At 38.2% G+C, this 19,880-nt stretch overlaps 1 protein-coding gene across 3 annotated transcripts in view; it reads right to left on the minus strand.

The window, feature by feature from the left end:
- The window catches only part of ALKBH8 (alkB homolog 8, tRNA methyltransferase), a 120,294-nt gene extending 101,047 nt beyond the window's left edge, over positions 1 to 19,247 (minus strand). For 2 of the 3 annotated variants that reach the window (XM_055547776.1, XM_055547774.1), the window contains exons 1-3: positions 19,145 to 19,247; positions 11,701 to 11,836; positions 5,570 to 5,807 (exon numbers count right to left, since the gene is read on the minus strand). In XM_055547776.1, coding sequence (XP_055403751.1) covers positions 5,570 to 5,807; positions 11,701 to 11,836; positions 19,145 to 19,188 — 418 coding nt within the window. In that variant the 5' untranslated portion in view covers positions 19,189 to 19,247. The other variant, XM_055547775.1, reaches the window with a different exon arrangement.
- Positions 19,248 to 19,880: the final 633 nt, after the last annotated feature.

Here is a 19,880-nt window from a genome sequence, read left to right on the forward strand (position 1 = left end):
AAACAAAATAGACAAACCATTAAACAAAGTAAACAAAATAGACAAAACAGACAAGCCAGACTCATCAATGAAAAAAGGAATAAGAATCAAATCAACAAAATTAGAAATAAAAATGGAGATATCACAACAAACAACACAGAAATATAAGAGCTCATAAGAGACTACTATGATCAACTATATGTGAATAAAATGGACAATTTGGAAGAAATGGACAAAGTCTTAGAAAAGTAAAACCTTCCAAAACTGAACCAGGAAGAAATAGAAAATCTGAACAGACCAATTACAAGCACGGAAATAGAAACTGTAATCAAAAATCTTCCAACAAACAAAAGCCTAGGACCAGATGGTTTCACAGGTGAATTCTACCAAAAATGTAAAGAGCTAATACCTATCCTACTCAAACTCTTCCAGAATATTGCAGAGAAAGGTAAACTCCCAAACTCATTTTATGAGGCCACCATCACTCTAATACCAAAATCAGACAAAGATGCCATACACAAAAAAATAGAAGCAAACTCCAAGCCAATATCACTGATGAACATAGATGCAAAATCCTCAACAAAACTCTACCAAATAGAATCCACCAACATATTTAAAAGATCATACATCATGACCAAGCGGGCTTTGCTCCAGGGATGCAAGGATTCTTCAATATTCACAAATCAATGTCATACACCACATTAACAAAATTAAAGATAAAAACCATATGATTATTTCAACAGATGCAGAGAAACCCATTTATGATTTAAAAAAAAAAAAAAAAAAACAACTCTCCAGAAAGCAGGAATAGAAGGAGCATACCTCAACATAATGAAAACCACATACAACAAACCCATAACGAACATTATCCTCAATGGTGAAAAACTACAAGGATTTTCTCTAAAATGAGGAAAAAAGGGTGCCAACTCTCACAACTACTTTTCAACAGTTATGGAAGGCCTAGCCACAGCAATCAGAGAAGAAGAAATAGAAGGAATTCAAATTGGAAAAGAAGTGAAACTCGAACTGTTTGCAGATGACATGATCCTCTATATAGAAAACCCTAAAGATACTACCAGAAAATTACTAGAGCTAATCAATGAATATAGTAAAGTTGCAGGATATAAAATTAATACACAGATATCACTTGAATTCCTATACACTAACAATGAAAAAACAGAAAGAGAAATTAAGGAAACAATCCCATTCACCATTGCAATGAAAAGAATAAAATACTTAGGAATAAATTTACCTAAAGAAACAAAAGACCTATATATAGAAAACTATAAAACAATGATGAAAGAAATCAAAGATGACACAAATAGATGGAGAAATATACCATGTTCGTGATTGGAAGAATCAATGTAGTGAAAATAACTACACTACCCAAAGCAATCTATAGATTCAATGCAATTCCTATAAAGCTACCAATGGTATTTTCAACAGAACTAGAACAAATAATTTCACAATTTGTATGGAAACACAAAAAACCTAGAATAGCCAAAGCAATCTTGAGAAAGAAGAATGGAACTGGAGGAATCAACCTGCCTGAATTCAGACTATATTACAAAGCTACAGTCATCAACACAGTATGGTATTGGCACAAAGACAGAAATATAGATCAATGGAACAAAATAGAAAGCCCAGAGATACATCCATGCACCTCTGAACACCTTATATTTTTGACAAAGGAGGCAAGAACATACAATTGAGAAAAGACAGTCTCTCTAGCAAGTGGTGCTGGGAAAACTGGTCAACCATGTGTAAAAGAATGAAACTAGAACACTTTCGAACACCACACACAAAAATAACTTCAAATTGGATTAAAGATCTAAATGTAACACCAGAAACTATAAAACTTTTAGTGGAAAATATAGACAGAACACTTAAACCACAGGAAGATCCTCTATGTCCCAACTCCCAGAGTAATGGAAATAAAAACAAAAATAAACAAATGGAACCTAATTAAACTTAAAAGCTTTTGCAAACAAAGGAAACTATAAGCAATGTGAAAAGGCAGTCTTCACAAGAAAATAACAGCAAATGAAACAACTGACAAAGAATTAATCTCCAAAATATACAAGCAGCCCATGCAACTCAATACCAGAAAAACAAATAACCCAATCAAAAAATGGCCAAATAACTAAAGAGACATTTCTCCAAAGAAGACATACAGATGGCTAATAAACACGTGAAAAGATGCTCAACATCACTCATTATTAGAGAAATGCAAATCAAAACCATGATGAGGTATCATCTCATGCCAGTCAGAATGGCCACCAACAAAATGTCTACAAACAATAAATGTTGGAGAGGGTGTGGAGTAAAAGGAACCCTCTTACACTGTTAGTGGGAATGCACACTGGTACAGCCATTATGGAGAACCATATGGAGATTTCTTATAAAACTGCAAATAGAACTGTCATATGACCCAGCAATCCCACTGCTGGGCATATACACCAAGGAAACCAGAATTGAAAGAGACACATGTACCCCAATGTTCACTGCAGCAATGTTTACAATAGGTAGGACATGAAAACAACCAAGGTGTCCATTGGCAGATGCATGGAAGTTGTGGTACATAAACACAATGGAATATTATGCAACTATAAAAGGGAAGACATTTGAGTCAGTTCTAATGAGGTGGATAAACTGGAATCTATCATACAGAGTGAAGTAAGTGAGAAAGAGAAACACCAATTCAGTATAATAACACATATATATGGAATTTACAAAGATGGTAATGACAATCCTATATACAAGGCAGCAAAAGAGACACAGATGTAAAGAACAGACTTTTGGACTCTGTGGGAGAAGGCGCAAGTGGGATAATTTGAGAGAATAGCACTGAAACATGTATATTACCATATGTAAAATAGATGACCATGCAAGTTCAATGCATGGAGCAGGGCACCCAAAGTCAGTGCTCTGGGATAACCCAGAGAGATGGGGTGGGGAGGGAGATGAGTGGGGGATTCAGGATTGGCGGACACATGTGCACCTGTAGCTGACTCATGTCGATGTATGGCAAAAAGCATCACAATACTGTAAAGTAATTATCCTTCAATTAAAATAGTTAATTTTTTTTTTAAGTCAAGAAACAGGATTCTGGCCCCACATAGGTGAGGTACACATGGAAGAAATTATTTCAGTATACCCAGACGCTTGCATATTTCTAAACTTAGAAAAGTGTTAAATTCCTTAACTTGAAAGATATATGATTTTCCCTAACTAACAGTAATCTTTGACACTGAGACTACCAGCCCCACTGTATCGCAAACTCCTACATAACTTGACTGCTTCCCCCACTGCCTCAAAGCAGTTTCTCAGGACTACTTGAGATGCTGTCTCCTGGGCTTAAAGTCCTAAACATTCCCACCAAATAAAACACAACTATCAATTTCTAGGTTGTGACTGTTTTTTTTTTTTCAGTCAACATTCTAAGCCTCATTTTCAGAAATCATAATGTTGAAAGGCATATAACATATCAGTATGTGTGCTGCCAAAGGGAGCCCAGCACACAACATATTAAAAATACAAAAATTAAGGCTGAGATAAAAATCATGGTACATTTTATCCACTGCAATTACCAATAGCAAATACAACAGTACCTACTTAAGTATTTTGTTTGAACACGATCAGGCCACTTTTTAAATCTAAGAAAGTTTTCTCATATCTACAGTATGCCCCTCCATAAACAAACCAGATTCTAAATACTTAATATAAAATTTAAATATTCATTTTTACTTCTATGGTCAAGTAATAGAAAAATGTGAAATAACAGTATGGTGGTTTCTCAAAAATCTAGAGTTGCTATATGACCCAGCAATTCCACTCCTGGGCATACATCTGGACAAAACTGTAATTCAAAAAGATACACACACACCAATGTTCCCAGTAGCATTATTTACAACAGCCAAGACATGGAAGAAACATAAATGCCCATGGACAGATGAATGGATAAAGAAGATGTATGTGTACACACACACACACACACACACACACACACATATATATATATATGTATAACAGAATACTACTCGGCCATAAAAAATGAAAGAATGCCATCTGTAGCATGGATGGAAACAGAGATTATCATACTAAGGTAAGTGAGAAAGAGAGAGACAAATACCATATGATATCACTTATATGTGGAATCTAAAATATGACACATATGATCTTATTTACAAAACAGAAACAGACTTACAGATATAGAGAGCAGATTTTTTGGTTGCTTGCCAAGGGCAGGGAAGTAGGAGAGGCATGGTTTGTGAGTTTGGGGTTAGCAGATGCAAGCTACTGCATATAAAATGGATACACAACAAGGTCCTACTGTGTAGTACAGGAAACGATATTCAATATCCCATATAAACCATAGTGTAAAATATATCACATATATATATAACTGAATCACCTCGCTATATACCAGAAACTAACACAACATTGTAAATCAACTATACTTCAATTAAAAAAAAAGAAAGCCTCTGCATCTAATACAGGATTTCAAATAAAAACCATTCCAAAATTCATTTCATGCAATTTCTTACACTGTTCAACATGCTGGAGGAAAACCCAATGATAATATTCTCTGATTAAGATTTATTCTTAAACCATATAATTTTTAAAAACTGACCACAAAAACAAAATATGAAAACAATCTACTTTGCAAAATCTGAAAGCTTAAGTCAGATTTAAAATTAAGTACATATAGACACTGAGAATTATAACTTATAAAACATATCTTTAATGGAGTTATTTAAAGTTTCCTTTGAGTCTTATTTTAAAAAACATAATTTTGACATATACTCACTCACTTACCCACAGCTTACCTAGACAAAACTGTTTTAACTGCCTAAACAGGTAGCAAATGAATATAATAGCAGGAGATGAGATGTTTAAACATCAAAGTTCATCTCAATATATCTCATTTCCATGGGTCAGTGGTGAAAAGATGGAATAACCCCTACAGCAATTTTGTAAATCAGTCTGTCAAACTTTTATTTAAATTAGTTAACTGAATTTATTTAAATAAAATCAAATTTTAAAATCCACAGAATCATGCTGGACAACACAGATATAAAATATGAACATATTTCTACCAACACAGAAAGTTCAACTGACTATCACCACTATAAAGCTTCACGCATCTTTGGTGGCTAAAGCTGTTCCTCCATAATTGTGAACCTTGGCACACAATCATTTGGATCACAATTAATTTCTAAGTGATTAATTGAAAGCTTCTAGGTAGACACTGTAAAATAAATCTGAACCCTTAACAATAAATACTGAAAAACACAATTAGACAGCAGGGTTCCAAAATAAATAACATATATAATAAAGATATTGTTAGCTTGGTGGGACCAGCTCCTCAGAAATAATTAACTGTATCTCAGTCACCTCCCTTCAACTACTAGTCCCATACCTATACAATACTAGGCATTTAAAGAATGTTAAAAAAAGGCGGGGTTTGCTTAACCCCAAAATGGGATGTCCTATTTTGTTTCACAATAACTAAAACTTTCGACTTAGATATGAAAGAAAACTCACACAAAAGCAAAAACATTTTTAAAAAGATACCTGTCTGATATACCTTTTTCCACAAAATTCAAGTACAGGATGATCTTTTGTCCTAAATCATCCACTATTTCTTTACCATTGAGAGTATCATAGGCTTTCTTGGATTCTTCTACAGTTTTGTATCTTACACATGAGTAGGGTTTATTAGGTGGCATTAAGAGAGCATCCACCAATCCACATTTCTCTAAAACTGGGAGCAGTTGGTTCCTACTCACTTGATTACCCAAACCACCATTGGCAACAATCAGACTCTAAAAAGACAAAAAAAGAAAGTAATATGAGCAGTTATCAACCTGTTATTTTTAAATAACATTTTAAAATAAAATATTGTAAATGATACTGATTTTTAAATAGCCTTTTAGTGACCATAAACACACATTAAAAGATAACTTTCACTGTTCATAAATTTAACATAATGAAACAGAAAGAAGAGGTAGAGAGGAGAAGAAACGAGGATTTACATAAATCTTGCTTTTTGGCTAGACACTGTGCTATATATTTTTATACTCAATCTTCATTAAAACAATCTTCACAACAATCTTGTGTGTGCTCAGTCACATCCGACTCTTTGTGGCCCCACAGACTGTAGCCCACCAAGCTCTTCTGTCCATGGAGTTTTCCAGGCAAGAATACTGGAGCAATTTGCCATTTCCTACTTCAGGGGATCTTCCCAATCAAGGGACTGAACCTGCATCCCTGCAACTCCTTCATTGGCAGGTAGATTCATCACTAGCACAACCTGAGAAGCCCTCACAATAATCCTACAAAGTGGGTAATATTAGCCCCACTTCATATGGAAAGAAACTAAAAATCAGAAAATGAGGTTAAGGTAGTAATTGTTTGGGGTTGAATTTCAAATTTACTTCTGTCAGTTTCCAGAATCTATACTTTTTGATATAACCATTATACAATGTTTACTAAAAACTAAAGGTAAAGGTACTGGCTCAAAGAAAAAAAACAACTACAAGTTCTATTGAATACGAAATAGGAAAAGTTTCCTGTATCTGGATTATCCAGTCATTTTGCAATTAAATTTTTTTTCTTTGAAAATATCATGCTTACTTCCTTGTCATTTGCAATCCTGTTCAACTTTACTCAAGGAATTTGGTGGGGAAGAGGTCTCCTATTTTTATCCTGATGCTTGAAGCCTCATAGTCTCTGTAGTTAAAAACATTCTTCACTATGTTAAGATCTTTAAATTCTGAAGCATAACAAAAGTAAACAACTAATGGCCTACCCGCATCAGTTTCATCATTTACACCAGATACTGGCAAAGCTTTTCTGAAAAATGCCAGAGTAAATATTCTAGGTTTCACAGATCATACAAGGCTCTGTCACATAGTTCCATTAATTATTTTTTGTTGTTGTTCAGTCATCCAGTTGTGTCCAACTCTTTGCAACCCCAGGGACTGCAGCATGCCAGGTCTCCCTGTGCCTCATCACCTCCTGAAGTTTGCCCAAGTTCATGTCCATTGCATCAGTGATGACATCCAGCCATCTCATTCTCTGACACCCTCTTCTTCTGCCCTCAATCTTTTCCCAGCATCAGGAACTTATCTAATGAGTCGGCTGTTTGCACCAGTTGACCAAAATACTGGAGCTTCAGCTTCAGCATCAGTTCTTCCAAAGTGTATTCAGGGTTGATTTCCCTTAAGATTAACTGGTTTGATCTCCTTGCCGTCCAAGGGACTCCTTTGATGTTCTGCCTTCTTTACAGTCCAGCTCTCACAACTGTGCACGACCACTAGGGACACCACAGCCTTGACTATTACAAACCTTTCGTCAGCAGAGTAATGTGTCTGCATTTCAACATACTGTCTAGGTTTGTCATAGTTTTCCAGCCAAGAAGCAATCATCTTCTGATTTCATGGCTGCAGTTACCATCTGCAGTGATTTTAGAGCCCAAGAGAAGGAAATCTGTCACTACTTCCACCTTTTCCCCTTCTATTTGCCATGCAGTAATAGGGCAGGATGCCATGATCTTATTATTAATATTTAGTTTTAAGCTAGCTATTTCACTCTCCTCCTTCACCCTTATCAAGAGGTTGATCAAGAGGTTCTTTAGTTCCTCTTCACTTTTTGCCACTAGAGTGGTATCATCCACGTAACTGAGACTGGTGATGTTTCTCCCGCCTATCTTGATTCTAGCTTATAACTCATCCAGCCTGGCATTTCTCATAACGTGCTCAGCGTACAGCTTAAATAAACAGGGTGACAGCAGACAGCCCTGTCATACTTTCTTAATTCTGAACCAATCAGTTGTTCTGTACAAGGTTCTAACTGTTGCTTCATGACCCACAGAAAGGTTTCTCAGGAGACAGGTTAAATGGGTCTGGTATTTCCATCTCTTTGATAGCTTTCCACAATTTGTTATGATCCACACAGTCAAAGGCTTTAGTAAAGTTGATGAAACAGAGATAGATGTTTTTCTGGAATTCCCTTGCTTTCTGTATTATCAGGCGAGTGTTGGCAATTTGATCTCTGGTTACTATGCCCTTTCTAAACCCAGCTAGGTCGTCTGGAAGTTCTTGGTTCGTGTATTGCTGAAGCCCAGTGTGCAAGATTTTAAGCATGACCTTACTAGCATGGGAGATGAGTGCAACTGTCTGATGGTTTGAACATTCTTTAGTACTACCCTTCTTGGGGACTGGAATGAGGATTGACCTTTTCCAGTCCTGTAGCCACTGCTGGGTCTTCCAGATGTTCTGATATATTGAGTGCAGCACTTTGACAGCATCATCCTTTGGGGTTGTGAACAGCTACTAGAATTCCATTGCATCCACTAGCTTTCTTAACAGCAGTGCTTCCTAAATAAGGCCCACTTGACTTCACACTCCAGAATATCTGGCCCTGGGCTCTGGGTAACTGACCACACTATCATACTTATCCAGTTCATCAAGATCTTTTTTGTACAATTCTTCTGTGTATTCTTTCCATCTCTTCTTGATCTCTTCAGCATCTACTAAGTCTCTATTTAGTTGTAATTTTTTAACAACCCTTAAAATGTAAAACTCTTTCTTAGCTAACAAGTCAGATTTGACCTGAAGACAGTAGTCTACCAACACTTGATTTATATGAAGCTGGAGTTTAGAACATAATGTATCAGTTTCATATGTATAAAATGAGAAGATTCATATCTAGAACCTTGTTTTAAAAGAATGTAAAAGAAATTATTATAAAATTGGATAATAAGTAAAACTCTGCTCTGTTATGGGGCAGCCAATAGTTTATATGTATGGTGGCTCAGTGGTAAAGAAACCACCCGCAGTGCAGGAGAAACAGGTTTGATCCCTGGGTGGGGAAGATGCCCTGGAGAAGGAAATGTCAACCCACTCCAGTATTCTTGCCTGGGAAATCCCATGGACAGAGGAGCCTGGCAGACTACCATCCACGGGGTTTCAAAAGAGCTGAACAGGACTTAGTGACGAAAGAACATGTAAGTATACACACACACAGACATACAATAAACATACTAATACAATACTATAAAATATGGTATAAAATTTAGTCTCAGATGGTTTATCCTGGACTCATTCAGTGAGATTATAAATTAAAGTACCAGAATAGCTTTGGTCATATGTAGCCATAATACAAAAATATTTCCAGTATTCCCAAATCTAAGGACATACAAGTTTTGTAACTGACAAGGATCCATAGCCCCACCTAGGAATTGGGGAAGACAGTGAGAGGTGACCTGAGGAGGAGTAGCAGTACTCAAAAATGCTGTCCAAGTGATTTGTGGGCAATGCTGAAGTCAAACCACACAAAAACAAGTGTAATGTGGGAAGGAAGGGAGGAACTTACTTACTATTACATGTGGGCTATACAATTAATGCTTACTTTAATAAACAGTTGTTCAGTCAAGCAATTTTTCCAGTAATATGAAGAAAAGAATTCAGATTTTTTAAAGTTATCTCAGTCCTGATAGGTTGAGGACCATGGCTCTAGAAAAACCTAACAATCACTATAACATTGTACAAAGATACCTACGTGCATGCGTGCTAAGTTGCTTTAGTCGTGTCTGACTCTGTGTGACCCTAAGGACTGCAGCCTGCCAGGCTCCTCTGTCCACAGGTTCTCTAGGCAAGATCACTGGAGTGGATTGCCATGCCTCCTCCAAGGGATCTTCTGACCCAGGGATCAAACCTACGCCTCTTGAGACTCCTGTACTGGCAGGCGGGTTCTTTACCACTATTACCACTGGGAAGTCCACAAAGATATCTATATTTATGACATATAGTAAAAAGAGCATTTGTTCTCCTCTAGATATATAACATATAATTGGAAGTCCTTCTACAAATGTTTTCTCTTCCTTTAAAAGTACTGAGGAGAAAAAAATAATCAAGTCCAAATAAAATGACACTTTGGGAGCCATGAAGATGAGGTTAAAACTTCTAAAGATCTAAAAGAGAAGTTCATCTCAACCAGAAACAAGTTTCAGAGGCAGCAAAGAAACCCATTTCTTTTCTTACTACTTTTCTACACAACCCCTGTAAGGGGGAAAAAAAGCAAGTTATGCTTGAGAATTGATGAAAATAGAGTATGTCATTAATCTTCTGAAAGCCTCACAGCCGCAGTGGCTCTTGGCAGTAAGTGTGTGCATATATATTAATTCTAATCTATTATCTACTCCATCCTTTTTTGTGGGATTTGGTTTAAATTATCTGAAGTTATTAATTTGTGTGTGTGTGTGCTTTTATCGAAGGTCTTCTTCAGGAAAGGAAAAGTCCTCCACTAGGCTGGTTTTTAGATGATGCCTTACAACTGTTTCTTTAGTGCTTAGTGTTTGATAAGGATTTTGCATCTGCAAAGCACATTTCTAATCAGCCCCATCTTGGCGCTCCTGCTCTCCATTGCAGAACCAGGCCACAGGAACGCATCTCACACCACAAGCAGCTTACCTAATTACATTAAACTGTATTTCATCGGTTGTGGAGCCCACAAGCCACCCAGCATCGTCAGCACAGGCCGCGGGAGCAGGAGTACCTGGAGGCCCATGACCATGAGGGAACAGCACAGGAACCCGGGCGTGAGGCACACTGTGCAAGGACACCACGGGTGGGTGAGCCTGAAGCTACTAATATGTAAGGAAATCTATGTAGGGCTAATATTAAAGCTCCACTCATTCCTAAACTGTGATGCAGCACAGAAGACAGAACAAGAGTGATAGAAGAGTACTAGTCTGAGAATCAAGAGATCTAAGTTTTGATCTCAGCTTCACCTTCTAAACTGTATGTCTTTGGCCCTCAGTAGTAAGTTCCCTTACTATCCTTATCCTATATCTTTACAATCAGAACGAATAGCATAAGAATACTTTATACTCATATGGTATTTCAATGACTAGGTAGTACTATCATACACATGTTCTCTTTAGAATCTAACAACCCAATGTAATAAAAAGGTATGTAATAGTATGTCCTTACAAATGAAGAAAGCTGAGGTCAAAGGGTACTGCTCATGTACAAATAAGTGGAGAAGCTAAGAGTTAAGCTAACTTCTCCTCATTCATAGCCCAGGAAGAGGTGTGTGTGTGTGTGTGTGTGTGTGTGTATACATGCATACATATATATCATTTAATCATTGCCCATCAGAAAATAAAAAGGTTTTATAAATAAAACCTCATAAATAAAAAATGTTTCACAGCATATAATCAAAATACTTTATAACAGAGATAAAGTTAGGAATAGAAGAAAGAAGATTGCATTAGGGTACAAAAGATCTAGCTTTAGATTTTGATTCAGCACCTTATATCAATGGACATATCATAACCTCTCAGAACCTTAGTTTTCTCACCTATGTCATAATGACTTCTAGGAAATTAAATATAATATGAGTATAAGTATGCTTTATAAACTGTAAATAGATATATAGTGTTATTGTTATTAATGCAGAATTGCAGCTTCCTCTAGTTCAAACAACACAATCAATGGAAATTCAAACTATACTAGGCTATGTCCCAAAATAGAAAGTTAGAAGGTCCTATCATATATATCTATATATATCTATATATATACACACACATACATTTAACAGAGACTGTAACACATGATGGAACTTCTTCTCTGAGCAATTAACAATGCTACTGAGAACACAATAACATGGCAATACATTTAAATTCAAGTTATAATAATAGTTCTAGGTTACCTGAGTAGCATAAGATACTGTATCAATGCCTTCATGTCTCAGCAAAGTATGCCTGGCTTTAATTTGTTTCCTTAAGAGTTTCTTCTCAGTTTTACTGAGTTTGTAATTACTTTGGTGGTTGCTGTTCATGACAATCCTGGGGAAAAAAAAGGACAAAATGTCAACCTTAGGAATCAGAAAGGGATAGTTATAATACTGTTCATGTATTTTATACTTTATAAATGTTTCTATGTGACAATTTTTAAACACCTACTATACTTTTCACCAACCAAGAGAAGTGAGAACAAACAGATGCATGGACAACAAAGGAATATTTAAGAAGGTAACAAAGAAGCAAGAACATCTAACAGCATCCCTGGTAGGTTCTACAAAACAGTCAGTGCTTTAGTGCTATTAAGTGGGCTGTTTTCCCATATCCAATCTCTTTACTTATGAAGTCATAAGTAAAATGCGCCAGACAAATCTCACATGTTCTTGTTATTGTTGTTCAGTCACTAAGTCGTATCCTACTCTTTGCAGCTTCATGGACTGCAGCACACCAGGATTCCCTGTCCTTCACTTTCTCCTGGAGTTTGCTCAAATTCATGTCCACTGAATCAGTAATGCCATCCAACCATCTCATCCTCTGCTGCCCCCTTCTCTTCCTGCCCTCAATTTTTCCCAGCATCAGGTTCTTTTCCAATGAGTCAGCTCTTTCCATCAGGTGGCCAAAGTACTGGAGCTTCAGCTTCAGCATCAGTTCTTTCAATAGTCAGGGCTGATTTCCTTTAGGATTGACTGGTTTGATCTCCTTGCTGTCCAAAGGACTCTAAACAGTGTTCGCCAGCGTCACAATCCGAAAGCATCAATTCTTTGGCACTCAGCCTTCTTTGTGTTCCAACTCTCACATCCATACATGACTACTGGAAAAACCATAGCTTTGACTATATGGACCTTTGTCAGCAAAGTGATGTCTCTGCTTTTGAATATGCTGTCTAGGTCTGTCATAGCTTTCCTTCCAAGGAGCAAGTGTCTTCTAATTTCATGGCTACAGTCACCATGTGCAGTGATTTTGGAGCCCAAGAAAATAAAAGCTGTTACTGTTTCCACTTTTTTCCCATCTTTGCCATGAAGTGAAGGGACTGGATGCCATGATCTTAGTTTTTTGAATGTTGAGTTTTAAGCCAGCTTTTTCACTCTCCTCTTTCACCCTCATCAATATTAGGAAAGGAAAAAAAAGAAACAAAACAAAAAATTCACAGTAGAATATACAGTATGATTCCATTATATAAAGTTCAAAATTCAAAAGTAAGCCATATGTTGTTCAGAAATACACATATAGCATAAAAGCAAGGAAATGATAAATACAAAGTACAGGAGAGAAGTTATTTCAGGGGAGAAGAGAGAACTGCAATATGAAAGGGACACACAGAAGTATTAAAAGTATTTAAGCTAGGTGGTGGTTTAGGTGTTTGTTTTATTATTTTTATAAACTGTGTATGTTAAATATTTGGAATCTATAACTTTCAAAATAACAGGTATAAGAACACCATAGAATTATGTTTTCATTTTTTAAAGATATGTCAATCAGTAAGTAGTTGCTGAGTACTTTCCCAAAAAGGTCTTCACACTATCCAAATCAGCTCCCTGCATCATGCTTTATTACAGAAGCCTATTTTATTTTGCTCACAGAATTTAACAAAATTTGTGATGTTTAATTTGTTGGCTTAATTCCTCCATCAGGATGTAAACTCCAGGAGAACAGGAATGCCAACACACAGCAGGTGCTCAACAAAAGTTTGTTGAAGGGATAAACAAACGATGAGTGAACACACACATGCCTACTTAAGGACTCAGCACTCTACAGCACACAAATACAATACATGATTTATGCTTTCAGCACAGGTTTATAAGTTAGTTGAGGAAAACAGACAAACATTAAACAATGAAAGAATATGACATATCTTTAGGTAATTAAGTGTTAATGTTCTTTAAGAGTGATATAGAGACAAAAAAGATAAGATTGATGTTAACTGGAAAAGTTTGGGAGAACTTCAAAACAGAAGGGGACTTGAGATGAGTATCACAGAACAAAAAGATTACACAGTCATACGGAAGGGAAGGGATCCAGAGAGGCAATAAAGAACAGAAGCTAAAAACAGAAATGGATGTGTCTGGCAAAGACACTGAGTAGTGACATAATTTTTTAGAAGAGAGAATGCTGGCTGACCCACCAATTCCACTCTTCACCCACTTGAAAGCCTTCAAAGTTAGCAAACAAAATAAACTTACGAACTTAAATAAAATAATTTCAAAGCAGCTCTTAAAGAGTCAAAACTCTATTAGTTTTTATATACAGAATTAAAATGTTGAGACTACTGAAAAAACGGCAGTAATCCAGCTTAAATAATACATGTAGCACATGAGACAGGAGGTAAGGCCAGTAAAATAGGCGAGCTGGACAGCACAATAGGGAAATGAGAGGCAAAAGAACTTGCAATAATCCAGTTTAACAAGTAGAAATGCTGGTCTCATCCAGGGTGAAGGCTGTACAAAGAAGGAAAAGGGAAACAGGGAGAGGGGGCAAAAGATAAGTTCAAAACAATCAATAGGCTGTGATGACTACTCAGACGAGGAAGAGAAGAATCGGACTGCTGGCTCACACAGTAAAGAATCTTGCAGGAGACCTGGGTTCAATCCCTGGGTCAGGAAGATTCCCCTGGAGAACAGAATGTCTACCCACTTCAGTATTCTTGTCTGGAGAATTCCACGGACAGAGGAGCCTGGTGAGCTACAGTCCATGGAGTCACAAAGAGCGAGATAGGACTGAGTGACTAGTACTTTAACTTTGACTTTACTAACAAGACAGAGTGAGTGACGGAGAGGCTATAGTAATGTCATTCCCAATTCTAACTGCAAAGTCAGAAGAGGGTCAGGAAGAGCAGAACAGTAAGCGGAAGTGATAAGTCTGATTTACGATATCATACGTTTGAATTACTGGTGAGATACACAGTTCCAATGTCTAGCTGGCAGGTGAAAATATAAAGTGGCAAAGGAGAAGAAATAAGGTTAGAAAGAAAATTTCTGGAGTCATCGTTAGACAAGAAGGAGATAGCTGAATATACATTTTTAACACTGCACTAATTATTTGTTCTGTTTGTCCCCTTCCACTGGACTATGAGCTCTTTAATGACAAAAATTAAATATTTTTGTTTCCCCACAGCCTCCTCAGACAATATAACACAGTGTTTAGAGGTCGAAGTTCTAGTTCAAACCTCAGCTTTACCCTTTATTAGCTATCATGAACCTGTGTGAGTTACTAAGTTTTTTCTGTACTTAGGTTTCTTCACCTATAAAATAGGAAAAAGAGTGCCTATTCATGGCACATAACTCCATCCAAACCCTGTCCTAAAAAATGTGACCAAACTCTACCATGGGTTATAGTAGCATAAAGCCATATCTTAGGATGATCCCAGCTTCTCATTAAAATGATTGCCTGAACCTAGAGGTATATCAACAGATGAATGGATAAAGAAGCTGCAGTACATATATACAATGGAATACTACTTAGCCATAAAAAGAAACACATTTGAGTCAGTTCTAATGAGGTGGATGAACCTAGAGCCTATTATACAAAGTCAGAAAGAAAAAAAAAAAACAAATATTGTATTAACGCATATATATGGAATCTAGAAGGATGGTACTAACAAACTCGTTCACAGAGCAGCAATGGAGATGCAGACATAGAGAACAGATTTATGGACAAGGGTAGGGGAGAAGAGGAAGAGGGTGAGATAAATGGAAAGAGTAGCATGGATGCATCAGAGAAGGCAATGGGAACCCACTCCAGTACTCTTGCCTTGAAAATCCCATGGATGGACGAGCCTGGTAGGCTGTAGTCCATGGGGTCACTAAGAGTCAGACACGACTGAGTGACTTCACTTTCACTTATCACTTTCATGCATTGGAGAAGGAAGTGGCAACCCACTCCAGTGTTCTTGCCTGGAGAATCCCAGGGACGGGGGAGCCTGGTGGGCTGCTGTCTATGGGGTCGCACAGAGTCGGACACGACTAAAGCGACTTAGCAGCAGCAGCAGCAACATGGATGCATGTACACTAACGTATGTAAATAGATAACCAATGGGAATTTGCTGTATGACTCAAGGAACTCAAACTGAGGCTCTGTAACAACTTAGAGGGGTGGAAATGGGTGGGAGACAGGAGGGAGATTCAAGAAGGAGGCAACATATGTACACCTAAGGTGAATTCAAGTTGATGCATGACAGAAATCAAACCAATATTGTATGCCAATCATCAATCAATTAAAAATAAGTATTTTTTTAAAAATGTTTGACTGAGAAAACTTAAAATGCTGCCAGGAAATTTTGTTATTTGTTCTAGCAACTCATAACAATGCCTCTGACCTTCCTTTTTTTCTTTAAGGCACTAATTAAAAACAGCTTACAGTTGTGAACATGTATCAGTATCTCTTACAATTCAGAAGTTTTTCTCTCAAGGACCTGAATGTTATTCTTTTGAAATGTTTTTTGGGTTTGTTATGGTGTGCTTTTTTTTTTTGGCTGCACCATGTGGCTTGTGAGATCTTATTTCCCTGACCAGGGATTAAACCCATACCCTTAGCAATGAAAGCATGGAGTCCTAACCACTGAACTGGCAGGGAATTTCTCCTTTGAAATGTGATCATCAGGAAGCACAGGGCCTCTATGACCGTCTTTGTGACAGGATGGAATCCTAACTTTGATAACTGCCAGCTAACAAACAGGTGGCCTAAGTGCATTTCCACTGACCAACTCTACTGAGCCGGTGCATCAGGAAGATCCCCTGGAGACGGAAATGGCAACCCATTCCAGTATTCTTGCCTAAAGAATCCCATGGACAGAGGCGCCTGGGGGGCTACCGCCCATGTGGTCACAAAGAATCACACAGGACTGAGAGACTAACACTTTCACTTTCACTCTACTGAGCACCCCCACACACCCTAAGCACTTAGAAACAAATTGGAGCAGAGCTTAGCTCTTTCCCCTACTGTCCATAATTACCTAAATAAAATCTGTTTTCACTATTTTAACTAATGTCTGGCTGTGCTACTCTCTGACACAATTTCATAACTTTCTTAAATGACTACATATGTCTATTACTAAATTACTGTTAATTTCCAGAAGAGCCAGATGAGACTGGTTTAAAGACCAAGAAAAGCTGAGGGGGCCTCCAAGAATTATCTTATTGCCATTCCATTCCAAGATCACCATTTTTGCAGTCAGCAATGAAGAATGGGGATGAATCTACTACGAGTTTTTTTCTAAATATGTTACATGAGCAAAGACTGCAAAGTGGAAGAAATGAGAAAGAAAAGAATCGGAATACATTGTTTTAAGTCTGACACTAAGAGTCAGCAGTAGATGGAGCCTCATAATCACATTTCTGGTATCCCCTTTCCCTTCTTCCCTCAGTCAGGCAATAGTACTACATGTGAAGACAGGTCTGAGTCCCCTTAACAAGGAAAAGACTGATACCAGCTGCTGAGACCTGGAGGGGCCCCTTTCTAACAAGGCCCATTCCCTGGCCAAGGAATTTCCACTACTGCACAAAGGCGTGCACATGCCTTGCCATGTTATGGGACTGTTATGGGATGTGACAAGAGCAAGGTCACTATTTTATTAGAATATTAGCCATGCTGTGTCTGGCCTAAGCACACTCCCCATAGGATAATAAGAATTTTGAGATCGCATCTGCTCTGTAAGAAAGTTTAACCCCAATACATTCTATTGGATACTGCCCTACGTGGAAATAATAATATATGTGCTATGCTCTCCTTGAATAAGAGAGCCTATAATGAACCAAGTAGTATAGACAAATGTTCCTGTGCTTGTACATAAATTAAATTATTAGCAAAGATTGGAAACAATTTGAGGCTTGGCTATAAAGTATATAGTACAGATATACAAACTATACATACAAATTTCTAGGACATACACATTATCCGTAATATGGGTTGACTCAAGGAAGGGAAAATAGGTAGACTGGGTACAGGAATGAGAAGGAGTGAAAGCTCCTCTTTTGCAACTTTTCAATTTAGTAGCTATTCAAATTGCATTATCAATTTTAAAAGGGGGAAAAAATGATGAGAAAAAACTGACCCCATCACTTGTCATATCACTTCACTTTAATTCTTTGAAGAACAACTACTCTATCTTTTTTAATGCCCTCTTTAATGTGTTTATTCTGTTTTCCTCCTTTAACTTACTAAAATGGAAGAAAAGCTATAACAAAGATGACTCGTTGGAAAAGACCCTGAGCTGGGAAAGATTGAGGGCAAGAGGAGAAGGGGACAACAGAGGATGAGATGGTTGGATGGCATCATCGATTCAATGTATATGAGTTTAAGCAAACTCCGGAGACAGTGAAGGGCATGGTAGCCAGGTATGCTGCAGTCCACGGTGTCGCAAAATCAGACACCACTGAACAACAATAAAATGATAGTAGAGATTTTTGTCTGTATTATTCACCCTGTAACACCCAGCACCTAGAGCAGGACCTAGCATATAATAGCCAATCAATAAACTCTTACTGAGTAAGCCTAAATTTACTGAATATGCCATCTTACGTCCTAAACCTCTTCTTCAGAATTGAGTTTGGTGGCCCTCTTCAATGTTTGCATTAATATATGATGTGCAACTATATCCCTGCATTTTCACATCATATTATAACTACTTTGTTGTGTGCTGCGTTCACCCAGAAGGCTGTCGCCTAATTGAAGGCACAGAATTTGAGTGTCTGGCATTCAGAAAGTACACAGTAAATATTTGCTAAATGAAATCAGCCAAAACTATTGGCTCACACTACGAAAAGCAGAAGAGTCTCAGGGATTACTCAAAAAAAGGGCATAGGAAGATATGGCAACCCACTCCAGTGTTCTTGCCTGGAGAATCCCAGGGACGGCGGAGTCTGGTGGGCTGCCGTCTGTGGGGTCGCACAGAGTCGGACACGACTGAAGCGACTTAGCAGCAGCAGCAGACCACCAGCAACACTCTCTTCACTGCACTGGCAGGAATCAGAAAAACTCAAGCTAACACCACAGACCAATACTTCCCAGATTACAGCCGCTTGTCTCCAAACCCTCCAAAAAAAACCAGACTGACACAGGCACCACGTGAGCACATGCACCTCAAACTCTAACAGAACCACTCAACGCACAGACACCCTACTGCCCACGGACAATCCCTCTTCTCCCTGGTGAGGTCCGAAGCTCATGGGGCAGAAACAGGACACCGGAAGAGGAAACAAGGGAAAGCGGAGATACGCAGCCTTCGTTCCGACCAATAAGAAGTACCACAAATCTCCACCTTGGCTCGGGAGCGGTTCTCAGCAAACGAGAGCTCTCTCCTTCGCCTAGTTCTCCCACTCTAACACAGAAAACCGAGACGGATATTCTCACACAACTCACCCGGGCGCCGCCATGTTGGAGAAAAACTGCACTACATTTCCCATGAGCCTTGTGGGCGATGCACGGCGCTCCCAGAATCCCTTTCGCCTCCCAGAAACTAGCTAAAACTGTCTCTGCTAAGAGTGTTTAATTACTGAGGTGCCTCCTCTCTGTTCCAGGGAAAATTATGTTGTCTTTTTGAGGGGGTGTAGTAAGCGTTGTGAGTGCAGCTTACTTGGAGTAGCTTCCCAAATGGACATGGTCAAACAGGTTTGTGTCCCTCGGGCCCTGATTAGTACCCACTTCCCCCTTGGACTGCGTGCATCTTTCTTCCTGAGTCTTATTAGGGGTATGGGAGGGGACTCTGGAGTCTGAAAGATGACTCGCAAGGACAAGAGAGAGGGAGGTGACTATGTATGAAGGTGCCCCGGGAATGATGAATACCACAGAAAGATGTGTGGAAGAATGTTGAGAGAGGTAAGACAGGAAAGATGGATTGTCCTATATAATGGAAGACTTTACACGATTGTGTTGGGTAGGCCTAAGGGGATCCCTGAAAGGGACTAATATGACCAGAGCTTCTGGTGGGAGGTAGGAAGAGAGACTAAAAGAAGACTAGGTACAGGCTATTGCAGTGCTGAAGTGAAAAGGGAAAAGATTTGGTAACAGATCAGAAATAAAAGACACCAGGATATGATGATGATTAGCTGTTGTTCCTGCTGTAATGTTATTTGTGTGATGTGAATGTATTATAACC

The sequence above is a fragment of the Bubalus kerabau genome, chromosome 15 (genome assembly GCF_029407905.1).
Source record: "Bubalus kerabau isolate K-KA32 ecotype Philippines breed swamp buffalo chromosome 15, PCC_UOA_SB_1v2, whole genome shotgun sequence".
Classification (NCBI taxonomy): domain Eukaryota; kingdom Metazoa; phylum Chordata; class Mammalia; order Artiodactyla; family Bovidae; genus Bubalus; species Bubalus kerabau.